The 22617-nt window shown below is 39.7% G+C and overlaps 1 protein-coding gene across 1 annotated transcript; it reads left to right on the forward strand.

Annotated features, from left to right (window-relative positions):
* Window positions 1-14943: 14943 nt before the first annotated feature.
* On the forward strand, window positions 14944-18369 carry LOC104449263 (mitochondrial outer membrane protein porin 2; the record flags this gene model as incomplete). Its single annotated transcript, XM_010063374.3, has 6 exons — window positions 14944-15133; window positions 15219-15286; window positions 16832-16942; window positions 17020-17109; window positions 17191-17399; window positions 17751-18369. Coding segments are annotated over 6 exons (975 nt in total), but the record flags the coding sequence as incomplete, so codon positions are not given.
* Window positions 18370-22617: the final 4248 nt, after the last annotated feature.

Below are 22617 nucleotides of genomic sequence, written 5' to 3' on the forward strand. Positions count from 1 at the left end.
CACCGAAGCGTCGCCGCCCTCGGAGAGGCCGGCCCTCGTCGGCCGAGCCTCGCCGGGCAAACTGGCGAGGCTCGCCTAGCCCCGCCGGTGGCTAGGCCGGCATCGCCGGGCCGGGCCGGGTCGACGGCCGACGAGGGTCGGCGACCTCACCGAAGTGTCGCCGCCCTCGGAGAGGCCGGCCCTCGTCGGCCGAGCCTCGCCGGCGCTTGGGCGAGGCTCGCCTAGCCCCGCCGGTGGCTAGGCCGGCATCGCCGGGGCTAGGGCGAGGCTCGCTGTGCCACCGACGAGGTTGGGTGAGCCTCGCCGGTGGCCAAGCAAGCCTCGCCTGGCCACCGGCGGGACTCGGCAAGCCTCGGGGCCGGGCGTCGCGAGGCTTGCCCAACCCCTGCCCAGCCCCGGCGAGGCTTGGCCTCGCCAGATCTGGGGAGGCCGAGCCTCGCCGGGCCGGGCTTGCCTCCGGCGAGCTCGCCGAACCTCGCCCCGGGTCCGGCGAGCCTTCGACGAGCTCGCCGAACCGGCGGCTGGCGGCGGCGGTGGACGACAGCGGCGGACGGCAAACGATGGCAGGCGGTGGTGGACGGCGGTCGCGAGATGGCAGAAGGGAAGAAGGAGGGTTCTTGATTGATTCTCAAATTCGTTCCCGAAACAAGAATCAACTTTTTTTTTTTTTGTTCTTGATTCTATTCCCAATCTGTTCCCGGGAACAAAAATTTTACCAAACGCGATTCTAGGCCCAAACTGATTCCGGGAACAAAGAATAAGAATTTGGCCCTATTTGGATGGTTACCAAACAAGGCCTTACACATATAAATATTCTTAGTGTTTATTTTTAGGGGCACCAAGCAAAGTAAGCCATGATTATTTGAAAGTGGTTCTCATCCTATATTCTCATTGCAAATTGTCGGAGAATTGTCAAGAATGCATCTTGATTGGTTAGTATTTGATGGCTAGATCTTGTAGTAAGATTTATTAATTTTTTCATGAGATTGAAAGATTATTTCGCAAGAATTTGTGGGACAAAATATTACACGAGTTATTGGGTATAATTGGGGTTTTGGGAAACACTAAGAACATGTTTAGTAACCATCCAAACAGTGTCAAATTCTATTCTTTTATTCCCAAGAGTAGTTTTGGAATAGAATCGTGTTTGGTAAAAATTTTGTTCCTGAGAACAGATTTGGAGTAAAATTAAGAATTAAAAAAAAAGTTGATTCTTTGTTCCCGAGAACAATTCTAGAATCAAATCTACCTAATTTTTTTCCCTCTTTTTCTTCTTTTATTCTTTTTCCCTCTCTTGTTCCGTCTGCCGCTATTGTCGCCATTGCCGTCTGCTACCACCGCCGCCCCCCGCCGAATGCCACCGTTCGCCGCCCACTACCGCTGGTCGCCGGCGAGCTCGCCCAGCCGCCGATGAGGCCGAGCCTCGTCGATGGCCAAGCGAGCCTCCCCTGGCCACCGGCGAGCCTCGCCTAGCCAGGCATGGCTTGGCCAAGCTTGCCTAGCCACCAGCGAGGCTTGACTTGATCTTACCAAGCCAATGCGAGGTCAGCACAAAATGGCCAAGGTGAGCCGACCTCGCGGTGGCTCGACGAGGTCGAGCCCCACCGATGGCTAGGTGAGCTCGACCTCACTAGAATTGGGCGAGGCCGCTCACCCAGCCTGCCGATGAGGCTCGGCCGACGAGGCACAGCCTCACCGAGAGTCGGCAACGCTCCAATGAAGTCGTCGACCTTCATATGGCTGGTCACCGATCATCCCAAGGCGGCGATCACCACCTTGAAGAAGAAGGAGGAGGAGGAGGAAGAGGAGGAAAATAAAAATTAATAAGTTAATAAAATTATTTAAAAATAAAAAAAAAAAATGATTTGAAAGATTTGACCAAATAATCGACTTTTTAAGAAAAAAAGAATATTTAGACTTTGGTTAAACCTTTGATCAAAAAATGGAAAAAGAATAAAAAATGTACAAATACATTTATTTTAATGCCAATTTGATTTTTGTGTCAAAAATTTCATAAAATCCAATTAAGAACCTTTTTTTTTTTTTTTGGTCGATAATACTGCTTTCATTCATGCATTAAAACGTTGGTTTTACATGAAAGGATAAGTTTGACTCAGAACATAAAATAGTTCAGAGGGGATTGGGGGGATTTCGCTTCCATGTTGAGGGGAGTAGTTTGCACCGATGCGCTTTTGCAATCCAGTCGACTGTGTTGTTCGCTTCTCTCGAGCAATATGCAAGGCTTGCATTTGTCAGCTGGGCCAGACGCATTTGACAATTCTAGACTTGGTCCTTCACGGCCCATGGCGCCTCTTCCCAGCCCAGAATCAATTGAACTAAAGTGCGACAATCACTTTTGCAAAGTACACGTCTTCTCTGTTCGTGTACTTGCCCCACTTGCTTCTCTTCTCTCTATTTCAGCATGTACAGTCCATGGAGCAAAGCTAGGGTTTCTGCTTGCAAAGATGAAGAGGCGTGTACTTTTGTAGCGAACCCATCGACAATGATTCCGTTGGAGTCCCGTAGTATACCTGCAATCGAGCTGGGCGCGTCTCCTTCCACCCACGAGCAGTCCACGTTTAGCTTCAAATTTGGGTCTTCTTGAGCTGTCCATTTCACCGGTAAGTTCGCCATTTCTGTTGTCTCTTTTCTCCTTCTTGGGTTCCACCGTTGAAAAGTATGGTTTTGTGCGAGGGATGTTTCAATTATCGCCTCTGTTGAGGATTTCCTACCCCGAAAGACTTGGTTATTCCTGTTTTTCCAGACTTGCCACAGTACCTCCACAACTAATTCTTTAGCAGGTGAGTTTAGCTTTGTTTCAAAGAATTCCGCCAACCACTTATCCATTCTAGTAACCTTTTGTGTGCTGTGGCTGAGGTTTAGTCTTGGATCTTACCATAATGTGTGGACTGTTTTGCAGAAAAAGAATAGATGCTCGACTGTTTCAAGGTATTTTGAATAGAGAGGGCAGAGCGGGTCAGGTAAGATGTTTTGCTTATAGAGGTTTTCTTTTGTTGGCACTGCATCCTGACATATACTCCACAGAAAAATTTTCAGTTTGGGGGGGATTGAGAGATTCCATATTTTTGTCCATAGGACTCGGGGTAGCTGGTATGAAGATGACGCTCTGTTTATATCCTGTTTTGAGGATTTGTTATAGACACTGTTATATCCACTTTTAACTGTATACTTCCCATTCTTGGTGCCTGTCCATATCATTTGATCTGACTTTGTCTGCACGACGATAGGGATAGCTAGAATTTCATTTGCAATTTTCCTTTCAAACATCTGGTTCAGCATCGAATCTTTCCATTCCTTGCGTTCCTCATCTATTAATTCAGCCACCATTTGAGGATCATTCGTGTTTTCGGAGCCTCCTATCACTCCTTGGGGTAGCCAGCGATCTTGACAGATATTAATGGATTTCCCTTCACCCACAACACATCTTAATTCTGGTTCAATGGCTTCCCTTCCTATTAAAATGCTTTGCCATCCCCAAGATGGTCTCTGGCCTCGTTTTGATTTCCATAAGTTTCCATTAGGGAAGTATATGCCTCTCAAGATTTGGCTCCATAAGGCTGAAGGGGATTGGGATAAACGCCACGCCTGCTTTCCCAACAAAGCTTTGTTGAAAGTGATTAAATCTTTAAAACCTAGGCCTCCCCTATCTTTCCTAGTTTTTAGAACCTCCCATTTCTTCCAGTGCATGCCTTTCTTGGCTTCATTTTGCTTCCACCAGAATGCTGCAATTCTTTGTTCAATGGCTCGGCAAACCGAAATATGAATCTTGAATATGAACATTGCATATTGCAGTAATGCTTGCACAACAGTTTTGATCAAGATTTCTTTTCCAGCTTTAGACAAATAATTTTCTTTCCATCCCTCTAGCTTCATATTTACTCTTGCCAATATCCATGTGAACATCTCTTTTTCGTTTCACCCCAATCAAATGGTATTCCAAGGTATTTGCCGGTCCTATCAATGCTTGGTACTCTCATCTCTTGGGCCATATTCCTTTTCAACTCCGGTGGACAGCCATTGCTAAAGAACATGCCTAACTTATTTAGATTAATCGCTTGACCCGTTGCGTAGCAATATTGATTTAGAACAGCCCCCAAGTTTTGACACTCTCTAACAGTCCCATCCATAAAGAAAATAGCATCATCAGCAAAGAGCAAGTGGGATAGCGTAGGGCAATACCTGTTTAGTTTTATCCCTTTAATGCTTCCATCCTCCATAGCTTTCTGAAACATCCTTGAGAGCACATTAGCTGTCAAGATAAACAAGTAGGGGGATAGGGGGTCTCCTTGTCGAATCCCTCGTGTAGGTGAAAAGTACTCCGTTGGTTCTCCACTGAATTTCACATTAAAAGATACCGTTGACACACATTGCATTATTAACTGTACCCACTGATCACAAAAGCCCATTTTTAACATGCACATTCGAAGAAAATCCCATTCCACTCTATCATATGCTTTTTGCATGTCCAGTTTCAATATTGCCTGAAATTTCTTTTTCCTCTTCTTAATCCTCATTTGATGTAGCACTTCTTGGACAATTAGGATGTTGTCTTGGATTTGTCTACCTTGAACAAAAGCATTTTGTTCATGTGAAATGAGCTGTGGCAGCAACGGTTTTAATCTGTTTGCCAAGACCTTCAAAATAATTTTATAGCTGAAATTACATAAACTGATTGGTCTGAATTGGCTAACATTTTCTGGGCTTTTAACCTTTGGTATGAGAACAATATGTGTCTTGTTGAGGATGGGATCAAGATCACCTTACTCAAAAAAATTCTAGACCATAAGCACTATATCCTGTATTATATCTTCCCAGAAATGTTGATAGAACTGTCCATTTAGGCCATCTGGTCCAGGGGCCTTCAGGGCGCCTAGCTGGAAAATAGCTCCTTTCACCTCCTCCTCAGATATATCAGCCATCAAGAGATCATTCATCTCTGTTGAGATGACTGTTTGACATTGAGTTAGAATGGGCTGAAGGTTCCTTGGTCCCACCGAGTCATAAAGAGACCGATAATAGTTCGTAATGTGGTATTTGAGCACTTTAGGATCCCTGCTCCAATTCTGGTCATCCACTTTCAGCATGGTTATTTTGTTGCGTTGCCTCATTTGAACTGTAGTGGCGTGGAAATATTTAGTGTTTTTATCCCCCCAATGGAGCCAATTGATGCGGGACCTTAGTCCCCAATACATCTCTTCATGATGCCATAGTTGATCAATGTCTGCCTTTAACTGCTGAATTTTTGCTTTGCTGGATTCTTGGGAATTACTATTTGTAACCTCCATTAGCCTTTTCTTGAGTTCTTTGATTTGAGATGAGGCATTAGAAAATCTCTTTTTGCTCCATTATGCTAGTTCCTCCGTTACTTGATGAATTTTATGTGGCAAACTTCTGTGGTCTTGAGACCTGGCAGCCCAACTGTCCATAACAACATCCCTGCATTCTTTTTCATCTAACCAATATGCTTCAAATCTGAACGCTCTCTTCCTTTTGCCGTGATTAGGATATAAGGAGAGAAGAAGCAAGCTATGATCCGATCCAACTGCTGGTAAAGCCAAAACTTCAGCATTTGGAAAGGTAACTCGCCATTCCATTGTACATACTGCTATGTCTAATCGCTTCTTCACCAATTCTTCCCCTTCTCTATTGTTAGACCACGTATACATACAACCTTTACTATCAATATCCATTAAGGAGCATTCATTAAGCATATCCCGAAACGCTGCAATTCTATAGTAATCAGTCTCCTTTTTGCCTTCCTTTTCCCAGTTATACAACGTGTCATTAAAATCCCCTTTACATAGCCACGGTAATTGATTGGATGTATGTAAAGCTCGTAGTAATTGCCATACTTGAATTCTCTCCTGGAAATTTGTTGGAGCATGGAGGAAAGTAATCCTCATAAGTTGACCGCTATTAGGATCTTCACACTCTGTATCTATTAAATTGTTTGAACTATATTGCACTTTCACTTGAACCTATTCGCTCCACAAGAGAGCCAAACCCTCGGCAATTCCTGTTGGCTACACAAAGAAAGCCTTTTGATATTTAAGTCTCCTTACCCTTTCCACCATCGTTTCCTTATTTTTTGTTTCCATCAGGAAAACCAAACTAGGCCTTTCGAGAGCCACTAAGGCTCTAAGCTCTTGGAACGTCAGGGGGTTGCCCAGCCCTTGACAGTTCTAGCTCAAAATCCTCATGATGTCGCCGGTGACTTATTAGGGCTAGCCACCAGAGCCCAATCTTTCCCCTCTTTCACCAGCTGAATTGGTGTCTCTAATAATTCTGTCTCATCTATCATTAACAAACTTGATCCCTCAAGCTTCTTCTATTTTTTTGCTTTTAGAAGCTTTGGCTCTTGTCTATTAATGTCTCCTGTGTCATTATGCCTTGCATCAGGCGAGTCAAGCAAGTATAATGGTTGTTTCACTGTTCCTAGTTTAGCTACTGCATCCCTCATAATTTCTGCTCTGTGTTCATGCGATGATGTATTTTCTGCCATTCTTTTGCTTCGATTAGGTCCAGCAGCAGACTCTACTCCTTTACATCCCACAATCTCCATATTCGACTGCATGGAAGTTTCTGGTACGTATTCCTTTTCCTCTGGGTTAGATGTTATTTTTCCATAAAAAACTGTCCAGTGAGGACTCCTTTCCCTTACCTCCGCTTTAAGCCAGGGCCCATATTTCCCTACCATATTTTCTGCCCATTCTGTTTTTTCATAGGGTACTTCTTCACAATTGGAGGCGTAGTGCCCTAGTTTTCCACAAGAGTAGCAAAAGTTAGGGAGGCGCTCATATTTAAACTCGACCCACAAATTTTTTTCACCCATCATCACTAGAGCCCCTGTTTTTAGAGGAGCTTATAGGTCAAGTTCAACTCTTACTTTCCCCGTCTTATAGAGCACATTTCCTCGATTCTCTAACTGAACTTCCTTTACTTTTCCCACTTTTCCAGCCACATCAGTGTATACTTCTTCCAAAATCCATCCAGGGGGCAAGCCAACAATATGAATCCAGAAATTGTAGTGCGAGAAGTCATAGCAGTGTTCGAGAATGTCAGTTACACATTGTTTCAGAACCAGTAAATTACTTGAAAAAGACTAAGGACCAGATTTGAGCACCATTTCTTTGTCTACCTTTGATTCAAAAACGAAGGAGAAAAACCCCAGCTCTTTCTGAGAAATTTCCACTGCTTCTACCTTCCACGCCTTCTTCATTGTGTTGCAAAATGCCGGGAAATTTACATTCGGTTTCGATAGAAGCTTACCAAAGAGAGTATGATTACATTCGATAAGTTTATTTGTTGGGGCTTCCTTTCTTACAGCAACCACATCATCTTCAGACCATAAATGCCCTAAACTCTTACATAGAGCAGCTACACGAATCTGATTTTCCTCATGACTCTCCAATTTCAAAACTTTCTAGTGCAGAATCAGAACATGGGAACTTTGTACCTGATTTGGGGGTATTTCTAAATTCCGATTGAAGGGAGCTCCATCTAACAAATGAAGAGTAACTCAGCCACTTTGAGGAGTAAGGCAGTCCGATCTTCCATTCAAAAACAAAGATCAAGGGCTCAGAAGGATGAGATGAAATGGAGCATCAAGTGGCGAATCAATTAGAGGGGGTCTCATTTTTAGGTTTTGGATGAAGGGTTTTCGGTTTTGTGGGTTGTGGTTTTTTATTTTCCTTGGGTATTACGGGATGGGTTCACCATTGTAGGAGGAATGAAAGCTGGGTTTAGGGTTTGGAAGGTCGATCACGCTTTGGGGATAGGGTAAAGCTCCATCTTCAGGAGAGATTCCTCTACCGGTGTAGAGAGCTCTACCTTGATTTCTAAATTTTTTAGTTTTAAGTTTTAAACCAACAAAAAATAAAATTATTTTTATTCTAGTCATAGTTAGGTGTAGTTCCTTCTTTGACATTTAATTTATGGACTATTTCAAATCTGTCTGTGCATTCAATTTCGCGATTTACCTAATCAAAATATAAATTACCGTTTTGAGTCCTAATTAGGGGAGCAAAATCGATCATTCATAACTTGCAAACGGATGATTGTTTCTCACACATTTTCTTAAGATAAATCAAAATCTAAAATTGATTTTGGAAAATTCACACTAGAACTTATTGATTTGAAGGATTTTATCCTCTCAAGCATTAGAAAGTCAAGCAATTAAGCTTTAATCATCAAACTTAAAATTGACCCATTCATGGTTATGGTTTAATTTCATAAATCTAAATCCAATTTTCATATTAGGATTAGATCTATTTTTTACCTAAGCTTGAGCGCTTCAGTTCAAGATTAATTTAAATGTGATAAGTTAGTTCATTAGATAGGGCAATTGTGTCACTAATTGAATTCAATTTTAGTTAATTTGCAATGTTGCCCATTGAATTGCAAATTTTACCATTTTAGCCTTTTAGGCCCAATTCAAAGCACCTATGGTTTTGGCTCATTATTTTTCATGATAATCATTCAATTAGATTAATAAGAGACCCCTAAATCACGTTAATAAGGTTTGATTAGCTTAATTGTACCTTAATTGGCCAATTCCTTCTTAAATAGGGTAAAATTCATCTTCAATTAAGTCATTTAGGGACCAAATTGCATAAATTTTAAACCCACAAAGGTCCGAAGTGGACGAAACAATAAGAATCGGACCAAACTGATCAAAATCCGGTCAAACCGGATCGAACCGGTTTAACCTATTTGATCAGTCGTTGGTAAGACTGGCCAGTTTAGGCCCTTGTCAACCTGTTCCTAACCTCCGGCGACTGGTTCCAGGATCCTGTCGATGTCAATTTCATCTATGCACCTTCAATTTCCCAAACTTTTAGAGATTAATTATTGAATTTCATCAAATTGTAAATTAACCCATAATCAGACATTTTGACGCAATTCTCGATTTTGGCTTGGGTTTTTGCAAATTAAACCCACTAGATCAATTACCCAATACCTCGAGATCATGATAGAGCTTTCAAAATTGATTTTTAGCTTTTGAATCGAAATTTCGATTGTCGGATTGAAACGACGACCAAAATCGCTTGATTTGATGAGTATATAAGTGAAATTTTTCCTCCATTTTCGGGAGGGCTTTATGCATTAAAATCTCTCTCTCTCATCAATCTCTCAATCTCTCTCTCTCTCTCTCTCTCTCTCTCAAAATTGTCGCTAGTTTCGCTCCTCACCGGTGGCCACTTGATCGGAGCCACCGACAAAGAGGTCCCTCAGCTCCTCCTTTCCTAGTTTGCTACCATAGGTTATCAAAGAGGTAGCCATAGCGTCTGTTTGGCAGCTTCTCGATTGTGGAACCAAAAATCGGCAATCAAGCCGGTCTATTCCCCGATCAGTCGGTTCAATCGGATTGGCATTGATCACCGGTCTTCCTCTCAAACAAGATCTGGTCCTTGGAGGTTCGAGAAGATTCGATCAAAGTTCTGGCAAAAATTCTTCTCGATCATGATTGAAATCAAGAAAAATCGCGATAAAAGGTAATTTCTCGGTCTCAAACCCCGTGAAATGAGGTCGGATTAGCCAGCTGGGGCTAGGGTTCAATTTTAAGTAAATATGTAATGATTAGATGTTAGATGATGGATTTTGATAATGATTTGTTGCAATTAAGTGTTCTTGAATGAAGAACTTGAATGATTGAGCTTGATTTTGCTTAAATCAGCAATTTTGTAGCCTTAGGACAGACTTTCTATTTTGGCAAAAATGAGATCCGAAACAACCTTGTTTCAACTCGAGTCCTTTTAGGATTAGATAATAGATATCCTGAACTTCAAAATGATAAGTTGCATGCCTTAATCGAAGCGTCATTTGACACTTGAAAAATATCTCCGAAGATGAGCAATTCTGCTGTAGTTCAGTTGGATTTTCTATTGCTCCAAAATGAGACTTTACTATTTTTGTGTAGCCTTATGTGATGATTTTTGGATAATCTTGCATTCATGAGTTTTGTTTTAAATCATTTTGTACACATCTTGTAATTTTTTCATGATTTTTGGATGTTCTTAACTAGGTCAAATCTACTCAGATCCAAGCCTAGGTCAATCTGTTCCATATTGTTATCTGATTTTGTCATTTTTCTACTAATTCTTCTATTAAGTTCTAGAAGAACTTTCCTTCATGAAAGTTTCTTGTAATTGTGTGCAGAACATCTGTAATTTTTTCATGATTTTTGGATGAGTTTTTATTAGGTCAAAACTGCTTAAATCTGAACATAGGATAGTTTGTCTTGTATTAGTCTAAATTCTATTTTGATAAAATTGAGTCCACAAATGAGCTTGTTTGGTCTCAAATTCTCCATGAGATTTAAAATACATGGTACATATGTTTAATTGATACATGCTTTGCAAAGTCTTGACATTGGCAAGTGAGTCAATTGCATGGTTAAATGTTAAAATATGCTGCAACAACACATAGTTTAAATGTGCATATCTGTTTTATCATTTTTGCTGCAATTCATGCAATCACATTTAGACTTCAAACTCTTTAGGAGAAACGTTCATCATTGCTTGTTCTATATGGAGGATTTTTCATAGGATTTTTTCACGTCTTGTGATGGCTGAAATCATGCATGTTCTGTGAAATTAATGCTGAAATGAAATCATGCCATGAAGGCATTTTATCATGCTTGTTTGGGGTCTTTTAGAGACCAGATCTTACAATAATATCCTTTTGACACTTCAACTACATGTTACAATATTTGAGTACATGTTCATGTCATTGCATTTGAGTGTCATTTTGCACATTAAATTTGTATCACAAAAGTGTTCATTATATTTAAGATTCATAAGCATATCATTAGGAATCTTGAATCATTTTATAATGTCATTTAAATTGTATGGCATTTTGCATGTCGACCTAAAATTAAATGATTATCCAAACTTTCCATCGCATCTGATCCTGAGTTTCATGTGATTTCTTCATGTCATTTGTGCATTATTTGAATGACTTTGAAGTTTTCAAATACATGCTTGTGTATAGTTTTTTTTAGTTACCGGCATGCGCACCTTTAAAGATCTCTCTTAAAGCAATTAATTGACTTGAATTAGTTTAGACTTGAGCCCTTCTAGAAAGTCATAAGGCATACTTAGAGGTTTCCAATGTCGCTAATTTCACACAAATTGCTCATCGTTTGAACCATTTTCCATTTTTTCAAAACTAGATCAGAATCAAGACATAGGATCAAATTTGGACTCCTGATCTAAACCCTATTTGGACAGACCTTTGATATTTTTATTCCATTTTTTCTATTAGGATTCTACACTTGACCTTTTAATGAAACTTGTTTGTCAACATATTAGCTATGTTGTGTGAAGATTTTGTGATTTTAGATTTATTTTGATAGGAAAAATCCTTGTCATATTGGCTGAGTGTCATGTTGTTTTAATAATTTTCTAACATGTTGTTGCTCGTTATTTTATTTTTGTAAAATCATGTGTAGCTCGTTTAGAAAAGCTTCTTTCATGAAAGTCGTTCATTATCATGTCATACATATTAGGGAATTTTTTCATAGCTAGATTGTCAATAGGTAATACTCAATTTTGTTGTCTTTACATGCTTGTTCTAAAATTTTCTGATATTAACATGATGGTGATTGTTTAGTTATACCTTTTAGGTTAGTTTGTGTATGAAATTAGGCCATGCCATCTTCATAGAAGCTGTTCTAAATGCTTTGACTTTATTTTTAAATAATTGGATTTTGGTACATGTGATGTTTCCCAAAAATAATTTCTAAGAAATTATTTTCCAAAGTTCGATTTGGATTAAGGAAAAGTCACGGTTTAGACCATATTCAAAATGCTTGCGACGCTTGTGAGTGCATTTATGCGAGCTCCAGACTAGCCTTGACAATTGAATGTGTTCTATAACTTAGATATTCCTTAATCCTAAATATTTTCAAATCTTTTTTTAAATCCTTTGACATCATGAAAGTCACAGTTTGAATTGTATTCAAAATGCCTGCAACACCTATAAGTGCATTTATGCGAGCCCTGGGTTAGTCTTGGCAATTGAATGTCTTTTATAACTGAGATATCACTTTGTCTCAAAACTTTTAATAAATGATTTCCAAATATGTTTTTGAAACATCACATGTACCCTCCATGCATACAATCTCGTCATTCATTTAGAAATACCTGCGTTTGTGATTGGTGCATGCTTTTAGTAATAAGTGACCCCTCGATAGTTCACTTTCTTGCTTGTTTGGTTAGGAAACAAGGTCTAAAAAGACTTGCATGCTTGTTTAATTCCTGCAAATGCATGTGATTTCTAGATGAATGGTGAGGTCGATACATGATATCAAGGGAAATCTTGGGATCACATAGATCGCTTCATTAAGAGACTTATAAGTGTTATTAACCATGCGAAAACATAATTGATTAATAATGGTTATAATTCATAAATAAAAAAATGAATTTGGTAGGTATCTTAATGAGATCTATGCATGAAAAATAAAGGCTGACCCCGAGACTCCAAAATCTAATTTTCGCATTAAACTTTCTTTAAGTGATTGATCTTGACATGATGTCATGTTTTTTATTGTTTTGATATGTATGCTTGTTTATTTACATTGTATGCACCTAGTTATAGATTTCCTAGGTTAAATTTAGAATAGGATCTCGAAGATAGAGAAAGTGCGACGACGGTGGAGGTTAATGTTCATTTCAACCATTATCATGTATTATTCATTTCCCCAACTTTTGTTTCGAGTTCTCTTTGTTATATAAAGTCCGACGAGTTGTGGGTTTTCCCTCTTCCTCTTTTCTTTTTCAATTGTGTTTCTCTTTTATATTTTCTAAGATTGCATGGTAGATTTACTACTTTCCTTGATTGTTTACTTTTTGTCTCATAATTTCAATTCCATTAATTGCTTTCTTTTCTTGTTTTCTAGAAATAGAATAATATGAAAATGACTAACCACGTATGATTGCTTAGTTTAGTATTAACGATACCGAAAATGTAAGAAGAAACGCATGGACACGTTAGGAAAACACAACATATTATTTAGGTACTAAAAGTGCGCCAATAGAAATATTAGCATAACCCAAGTCTCTGAACCTAGATATTTGGTTGAAGGAACACTACCGACCCTCAATTGGGTTTTCTAGCGGACCCCTAAAACGAAGCTAGTGACGACTCCCGTCTTATTTTTAGGTTGTCGTAAACAACTAGGCCGTAAAAATAACCCCATCGCGTGGAGTACGGGTTTCAATGAAACTCACTATGGTTTAGCATACTTGACATGGAAGTACCTCAAATGATGAAGTGATGTCATTTTTATGAGCAAAGCATACTGTCGAGAGGGCTATCATGGTAAAGATACCCTTAAATCCAATATCCACACCTGAACTCTTTTCCCGAGGTGTGTTGCTCGTGTGAATATGGATCACGATACTCCACTATCACGCGAGATACGAGCATAGGAGAGCTCACGATCTCATGAATGGAACTTATGAAAGGTTTGATTTGAAAGGTGAGGTGATGTCGTTTTTTAGAACATGAGCCGTGAAAAAGCTCTCGTGATTGAGTATTCCTAAATTCGACCTTTCTCCCTTTTCTCTCCTTGTGATGGTGAGGGATCGAGGGCGGAGAGATTGGGTCGCAACAAGCACTAGTATCCCTAATATCATGCTAATAGTGTATGTCTCTTTTGAAAAACAAAAATAAGTTTTTTTTTACCGAAAATATTTTCCATTGTCATTTTCTCAGAAAATATTTTTTAGATATGTTTTATTTTCCGCGAAAGAAACGAAACTCGATATATATGTGTGTGTGCGCGCGCGTGCGTGTGTGCGCGCATAACCGGCACAAGAAGTTTGAGCATGAAATTTTTAAAGGTGGTTTGGGAATCAAAGTCCAACTAGGTTTTTTCTTGAAAGCCCCATCCCATAAGGACCGGTTTACTCTGATCGGGTTAAGTTCCGTACACCGCCTCAAACTCAAGATATAATTTGACAAATAATATATTACATCATTTAAAACAAAATAAACTTTGTAAATCAATTTCCAATGCACTTTGTATTATTCTTAGGATTTTTTTTTTCAAGGTGCTCTTGAGCATTACTTTACTTGATCAGAAAAAATTAATGGCATTAAGTCACTGAATTACTATGATTGGTTATTATCCCATATTTGCCAACACGGTGTTGTATGCGTACATAACTTGTCATTCAAGATAAATAAATAAATAAAAAGGTATATTGACCCTTAATTTACCTAAAATGTAAGTTGATCACTTCCATTTCTATTTCTATTTCCGAACGAGTTTTTGAACAAAAAAATACATTTAATAACGATACAAAATTTATATTCTTAAAATAAAAATTCATTTGATGACAACACGTAATTTCTCTCTCTCGAATAGTAGCAGGTGATGTTGGGGCGAATAGCGATGGTGGCATTGACTACCACTAGTAGTGAGAGCGAGTAATGAAAACAGTTTTTATTTCATTTTTTCACAAATAAAAAAGTAAAAAATTCTAATTTCTAATTTCTGTTACAAATCTATTTTTGAAGTAAAAATTTGTTTCTGAAATAGAAAATGAAATTGCACTATCAAACAAATTCTTGTTTTTGGAATAAAAAAAATTAAAAAATAAAGAAAAAATGGTTACCATACGCGCCCTAATTAAGTACCTAAAAGTATATTGAATATTGATTTTTTTTTCTTTTGGTCGGAAGATTGATCATTGACGAAGTACCTATTATTGAGTATTTTCTTTTAATTTGTGGAAAAAAAATAGGACTCTATTTTACTTTAAATTTCAAATGAAACGCCCTTTTTTTTTTCCATCGAGCAAAATGAAAGAACTGAATGAATGAATAATAAATAAAATAAACCTGCGACAGCAAATATCATTTCCGGTTCTCGATTTCCTGCTACGCTTGCTTGGTCCGTGGGAAACAGCCTGAAATTTTCTAAGGGTTTTAGCTAAACCCTACGCAGTACGCACTCCCTCTCTGTTTCTCTCTCTCTCTTCTTCAACCTTCGCCATCTCCAATCGCCGAGAAGATTCTTCCGGATTCTCCGCCGTCTCCGATCGGAAAAAGCATGACCGGCAAAGGACCCTCCTCTTCTCCGATTTCGGAAAGAAGGCGAAAGGTAACCCCCCCCCCTCTCTCTCTCTCTCTCTCTGCGCGTCCGCGCTTCTGGTTTTTGAGGTTTTGACTCGATTTTTCGTTCGCAGACTTGCTCGCGAAGGACTACAGCTCCGATCAGAAGTTCACTCTCGCCAGCGACAGCGAGACCGGGCTGGTAATCGATGCCGCTTCGCTTTCTTTCCCTTGATTCCGTGCGCTTCGGTCTTGTGCTCGGACGCCTCGCGTTTGCTTCGCGTTTTGGTTTTTTTTTTTTTTTTTTTTATCTTCGAGTTTTTCCTGATTTAATTTGTTTCAGTTCGTGTCCGTTCGCGATTGCCGCCGAACTTGCGCAATGTCCCAGTTTCGTTTTGCGAACCGCCTTGTGCGGTCCTGACGTTGCTCTTGCCGTGTTTTCGGTGCGCGCTGAATGTACATCAATTGAGTTAGGAGCTAGTCACGGAGGATTTAGCAGTGTTTTTTTTATTTATTTATTTGCTTGAGTTAGGAGCTCAAGTCTGTTACAGCAAGTTGAGAATGTCTGCAATTTTGTTGCAACGAGCAAGATTTACTGCTGGGGCGTGCGGAAAACTTTGTCGAATCTACCATTTGCATCAATGTCTTAATTAGAGAGATGGAAGAATGTAATAGCCTTGGATTCAATTTTTCCTGCGTTAGCAATGGCTCTTTATTATCTTTTGTGAGAAGAATGGGATGGGAAAAACAACTAGTATTAATTAAGGCAAAGAGGGGAAAACTTCTGTACAGAAAGAAGTCTTAATTATATAGATGGAAAAATGGAATAGCCTCGAATTCAATTTTGCCTGCATTGCAATGGCTCTTTCTTCTCTTTTGTGAGAAGAATGGTATGGAAAAAAAAATTTGTATTATTTAAGACAGAGGAGAAGGCTTCTATACAGAGGGAAAGGGGCGAATAATATATTGCTGATGAAGTTTGCTGTGATTTTTCATCATTGGTATGAAGAATTGGGGTCAATGCTGCTTTGCTGTCTTCCCAGAATGAGTGATGGTAAAATTAATACATGAAAATGTGAAGCAATTTTGCATCTAAATCCATGCCTAGGCAAGTAAAAATTGATGCTTTTTTATCTGCTTGGCTATTGTCCATGTTTTTTTTCCTCAAAGATGTAAGCAGGATTGACACATAGCTTCTTGAATACTTTCTCTAGAAAGAATGGATTTTCGATGTTCTTTGTTGTGTCATCAGCTGCATACAATAGACAATTAATCGAGTCAAATGGTAAAAGAATGAACAGCTTATTATGATTGCACTTATTTGAGGCATTGTGTGGTTGAGCTAGTGTTCAATCTGTGCATGATTTATTGAAAAAGAATCATTCGATTTTATTCTTTTCATTTTCCATCCTTTCTAAGCAACTCCTTCCACTTTCGTTCTCTTTTTTTAACAGTGTAAGAGTTAGGATGCTGAGAACAGCATAGGGCTACACTTATCTCATATGTCAGGCGTCTAATGTGTTTCCTTGACCTAATTGATTTATGGTTCTTCCATGGTGACCATGAATGCGTTCTTGTTTCGCATTGTGTTGGAGGCATCTGCTTTTGCTTTACTGATCAGCTCTGTGCCTTGATATTTTGTTTTCTCTTTTTACTATTGCTTTCTTTGTGAAATTATACAGTTGGGTGGTTCATCCCTTTTTCCTGAGTAGTGAGAGTGATGTAAATATTAACTTAATTTCTTTAGGCCCTTAGCTCGACTGTGGGGAAGAACGGAGCTCTGTCCTCTGGGAATGTGACAGCACAATACAAGCGAGATAATGCCGTACTTGATGTCAAAGTTGACACAGAATCAAATGTAGTTCCTCATCTTTTGCTTCTCAAAGTTTGGGTTGAATGTCGTCTTCTTTTCTAATAAGAAATTCACTAGTGCAGCAGATCTCAACCACCCTCATCATCACAGACATCTTGCCATCAACAAGAGCTATTGCTTCCTTAAAGCTACCTGATTATGACGCTGGCAAGGTACCAACTCTGCTAAACATGAGCTTCCCCAGTTATTGCTACAAGGAGAGAATTTCTGACATTCTATTGCTGTTTCTTTAGTTGGAGGCACAATATTTTCATGAACATGCAACTTTTAGCATGGCCGTCACAGCATCTCAGTCCCCTGTTGTTGATGTATCTGCGACAATTGGCACACCAAGCATTGCTTTTGGGGCAGAGACAAGTTACACAACAGATTCTCATAAATTTGTGAAGTATAATGCTGGCGTCAGCATGACAAAGCCTATTTCCAATGCATCGGTTATCTTGTGAGTATGTCTAGTATTGGCATCTTAACCATAGCTTGATGGCGAAAACTGTGTGTGCTTGAGATTGTTAGTTTAGCTCCGATAATGTTGAAGAATGGCTTATTGATTTTGATATAACTTGAAGTCAAATTCCGCGAATATCAATTAAACACAAGAATAATTAAAGAGATTATTTATAAATAAATAAAAATTGGACACCCTCCAAAGGTGACAAGAAGTTTTAATCATAGGAGAGATTAACTTTCTATTGAAATTTTATTGATGGGTGATATATCATGGCCTCCATATGGTTCCTTTAAGCTGTGCCAGATACCTTTTGATGAAGAGTAACATAGCCTCTTCTTTATATAGGGCTGATAAAGGTGACTCGCTGAGGTTTTCTTATATGCACCACCTAGATCAGCTGAACAGGGGAGCTGTTGTGGGTGAAATTAGTAGGAAGTTCTCCACGAATGAGAACACCCTCACTGTTGGATGTTCCTACTTGGTTGACCCCAACACAATCGTGAAGGCAAAACTCAACAATCATGGCAATCTTGGGGCTCTTCTACGGCATGAGCTCAAACCGAAGTCCTACTTAACTATTTCTGGAGCTTTCGACACCAAGGCCTTGGATAAATATCCCAAATTCGGGTTGGCACTTTCTCTTAAGCCTTGAGAGGTCCTCCGTGAATGATTACGATACTGATGCTGCAGCAGATAGAACACATACATCTCTTGATATTGTTGTTGGTGATACCAGACTGCAACTTCTGCTATGGGTTTGCTCCTCCTTTGTTCCAGTTATTAGCGACTAGGTTAAGTGAATTTGATTTTTGCCGGTGATTTTCCAGGCCTGTGGTAATGTAGCTCCATTGACATATTGAAATTCCCCTTTCCTACAAGTTTGAGAGGGTTCTGATTGAAAGAGCCAGAAATTCGTATTTCTCTCTTCCTCTGAATCCGATGGTCCGTGTTATTTATGAGTTTACTCAATATTATATCTGCAAGGGGTTTGCACATTTTATGTAAAACAAATAAATGCATTTCCAAGTCTACACACCAAATCCTGCACCAGTCCTTTCTTCTTTGTATCATTTTTTGTTAGCTGATATATGGGAAATGAGACCGAATTGAGGGTTTGGCCTATGTCCGGCAAGAAGAGGCCCGGTGCTGATGGAAATTCCGAAACTTTCACAAACCCCTTCTGTTTCTTGCTTCCTAGGTTTTTGCGCACTTTCCGATGGAGCATGATTCAGCACTTACGATCCACAGGCGACGATTTGCAGTTGACAAAGATGCCACGCGATTTATGTTGAAGGCTGTCGTTTTGGATGTCAGATTTAGACCTTGGAAGCTTTGAAATTGTGAATCGACTGGTGCAATGGGTCTGCACATTTCCTGCAACGGCACGAAATGCACTTTCTACCCTATACTTTTAAATGCGGTATCCATCAAAAACTTTTGATTAGTGAAGAAAATGGTCTAGTGACTGAGTTTTTATCGGCAAAGACCAGACCTGATCATGAGCAAGGTCGGCTGCCTGCGCACGCAGTCTTCCCCATTTTGGAGGGTTTGGCCTAATAGTATCATAGTTATTAAGTTCAAGCCTAATCTGAGAAATAATGCCTATCTTTCCTTTTCGTCAGCATCAGGCGGGGAGAGTAAGTTGGGCTCAACCTTACCACCCGACATGGGCTCGGGCTGGTCCACTGATCACCACTAGGAGAAGATGCACCCTAAAGGATGCGACTTTGCACTATAACGCAATAGCTCAAGTTTTTTATCTTTGCAAAGTGAATTACCGTGTCACAGAAATGTCCTCTATTGCTAATCTTAATGCTCAAAGCACCCTCTTCGCTCGGCATCTTTCCCTGAAGCATGAAGTGCAATAACCGCATTTGGACAACAGCAGAAACTTCCTATGTTTTTCAGTTGAGTACCATCCCGACCTAGGCAAATCCGAACTGGACCAATAGAATCCAGAGCACCATTCTGGCCATGAAAGCCAAATGCCATCACCTTAAAGTCACCATCATCCGCTCAACATCTTTGGTGAACGACCTTAGATTCGTTTGTTTATGATCCAACGACAATCGATTACCCGAATCATTTCTTCGAGGATCCAAGAGGTTCCTTTCTTTACTTTTTTGCATGTTGAGGAATTCCTAAGCATTCGTCGACCTCAAGACTTTCCCATCTAACTCCTTTCTCTTCTTTGAATTGACCGGTTGGCGAGTGCTCCAAAGATCAATTTATAGTCCAACATGAAACTAAGACTGAGAAATTCTTGCCTAAAGCTGAATCCTAGTAGATGGGGTCAATCATGTCCGTGGATCATGTGGATTTAAATCAATGAGCGTGAATGCGCATGGTTTATAAACTATGATCCTTGATCTATGCAGAACTGATCAGAAACATTATGAAGCAGCTCTTGTTGAACTCGTTCAGCTCAGCAGCAACAATGGAAAACATTGGTGGAAAACAAATTTCTTCCCCATGAATGGTTGGATAGATGACTTTCTAGATTTTGATTGGAGTTACTATTCTTGTTGAAACGCACGCATAATTCCAACAATGCATATTGAAGATATTGTCACTGATTCTAATTGATCTCGATCGATCTTGATTGTGGGAAAAAAATTTGGATATTATGTATATCTTTTTGTGATATTATGTATATTTTTCTTTTTTTATTCATTTGGACCTCTTGTATTATAAACATGGTTGTAATTATATATTAAAAGATTAAGAAAGCAATATGCATTTTTTTTTAAATCCCAATGACTTTCTACTTTTCTGACATGATATGAGAACCTCCCGCCTAGGCCTAGCTTCCGCAACACCAACATCTTGATTCTCTTTAGGGAGGTATCATGTGAAAGAATCAAGATTCAAATTATGGCATCTTTGAGGGCGATGAACAATCTCTTAACAATTAGAGAGGAGACGATGTCCCTACAAAACACCAAATAAATCCATAAGAGAATGAGGGTCAATTGGACCCTATACAACCCAATTTGGGGCTCCAACCTAGACATATATTTTTAGGCCCATACACTCAAAGGGTACCTATGCTAGTCCAGCAAATTGAGGAGGCCCAACTCAGAACCCTAGTCCAATGGAGCCTGGAAAGAACAGTGGGTCAGAAGAAAGCCCACCACATCCGCCACATGTTGCCAGGCCCGGCCCTACTTATGGGTCAAGTTGATCCTTTCCGGGTCATAGTGGGCTAGGTCCACTGGGTTTCCGAAGAAATCCCTACCCAACCTATAGACTCGGATTTTTCCTTGGAGACCCATTGTACACATCTACCGATGGACCCAAACTATGCCTCATCTCGCAGAAACTTCCGAGACCAGAAAACTACTCCTTATGGTCTCACGAGCTCCAACAAGCGCTTGTGACCAAGGATAAAGAAGGACTTTTGGATAGTACCATCCCGATTCCATCCAACGACCAACTTGCACAACAATGGAGGAAATACAATTAACTAGGTCGAACCTAGATAGGAAATTGCCTCACTCTGAAGGTCACTGCTAGAATACCCCTGACCAAAGATGTGAATTTTTTTTTGGGAAAACCTACAAGAGATGTATGGGAAATTGGATAGGGCTAAGATTTTTTCATTAAATCACGCCCTATCGAAGCTCAAGTAAGGGAATTTGTCAATCTTAGTCATCTTAAACTAATTTTCTGCCTTATGGAATGAACTTGAAATGGTGAAAGGGAAACTAAAGGGACCAGAGACAACTTTCGCTCAATACCAAGCCATGAAAGAGGGGGAGGAAGTGGCAAGGTTCCTACTCATGCTAAATGAGTCATACTTACCTTTTCGAAACCAGATTTTGGCCATGGACCCTATTCCTCCACTTGACCACATATATCAGCTTGCTCTTCAAGAAGGATCCTAGAGAATGGTGTCATTCGAGTATGTGAAGATGGATGACCACGTTGTTCTTGCTGCCAAAGCTTTGCCACAGCAATGAACAGCGATGTCAAGGTTCGGCCATGGAGGACAACCAAGAAACCCAAGCACAACGCTAGGGTTACATGAAGAAGAAGATGCCATTTACTTCTCTCTAACGGACAACCAAGATATATTTACAAGATCAAACAGCTCGGGATACACACAAGAAATGAATATACGACATCTGATCCTAGGATCAGACAATGCAGGCTCTTTAGTGAGATGGGACAACTCACCTTTTGTCCTTGCCACGCCCTGACCTGACAGTCCACATCAGGCTACATTAACACCCACCTAGAAGTGATCAAACGGCCAGAATCATGCTACATCATCAAATAAAGGTAATCCCAACAAAACAAAAGGTAAATTTTTTTATTCTTGCATAAAACCTTACCACATTAAAGAAAATTATTGGAAATTGCATGGAAGGCCGGGAGAAAATAAGGAACAAGACCTTTCTGTTGCAACAAATTATCAACAATGATCAGCTCGAACAAATCATGAGGGCTTTAAATCACATGAGAATTCAAGAAAAGATGGCTAGTTATGTAGGTATTTCCTATTGTTTGATGAGCAATATTTTGAACAAAGCATGTATTATTGTTTCAGGTGCTAGTGATCACATAGTCTGTGATGAACGTTTCTTAGACAATTCATTACCTCATACCTCCGTTTGTCTTCCAAATGGTAGTGATACTTTAGTTGCTAAAATTGGGGATGTTAAGCGTAGCCCTTCCATCACACTAAAAGAATTACCTATTCATTCTTGATTTCAAATTTAACCTCATTTCCATGTTTAAAATTTGTGAAGACAACTCCTGTTAGGTCATTTTTTATTCCGATGTCTGTCTCTTTTAGGTCCCTTCGATTGGGACATTGATGGGCTCGGGTAGAAATTACTAGGGGCTCTATTTCTAGACAACATTTCCAAAGAACTTTCCTTTCAATAAAAGCATATTATGTAATGCCAGTTATAATAAATCTCATCAACGGCTAGGCCATAGTGCCACTTTTCCTCATCCCTAGTGCCCTATATGCCCATTAGCTAAGCAATGCCGAATGCCCTTTCCACATAGCATATCACATGCTAATCAAGCCTTCTCACTTTTGCACATGGACATATGGGGCTCATATCACACTCCACATCGTGATGGGTCACGCTTCTTTCTCACAATTATGGATGATCACACTCAAGCAACTTTGGTTTTTCTTATTCAATCCAAGGCCCAAGTATTTTCCCATCTAAAGAATTTTCTTATTATGATTAAA

Source organism: Eucalyptus grandis, chromosome 6 (assembly GCF_016545825.1).
Source record: "Eucalyptus grandis isolate ANBG69807.140 chromosome 6, ASM1654582v1, whole genome shotgun sequence".
Lineage (NCBI taxonomy): Eukaryota > Viridiplantae > Streptophyta > Magnoliopsida > Myrtales > Myrtaceae > Eucalyptus > Eucalyptus grandis.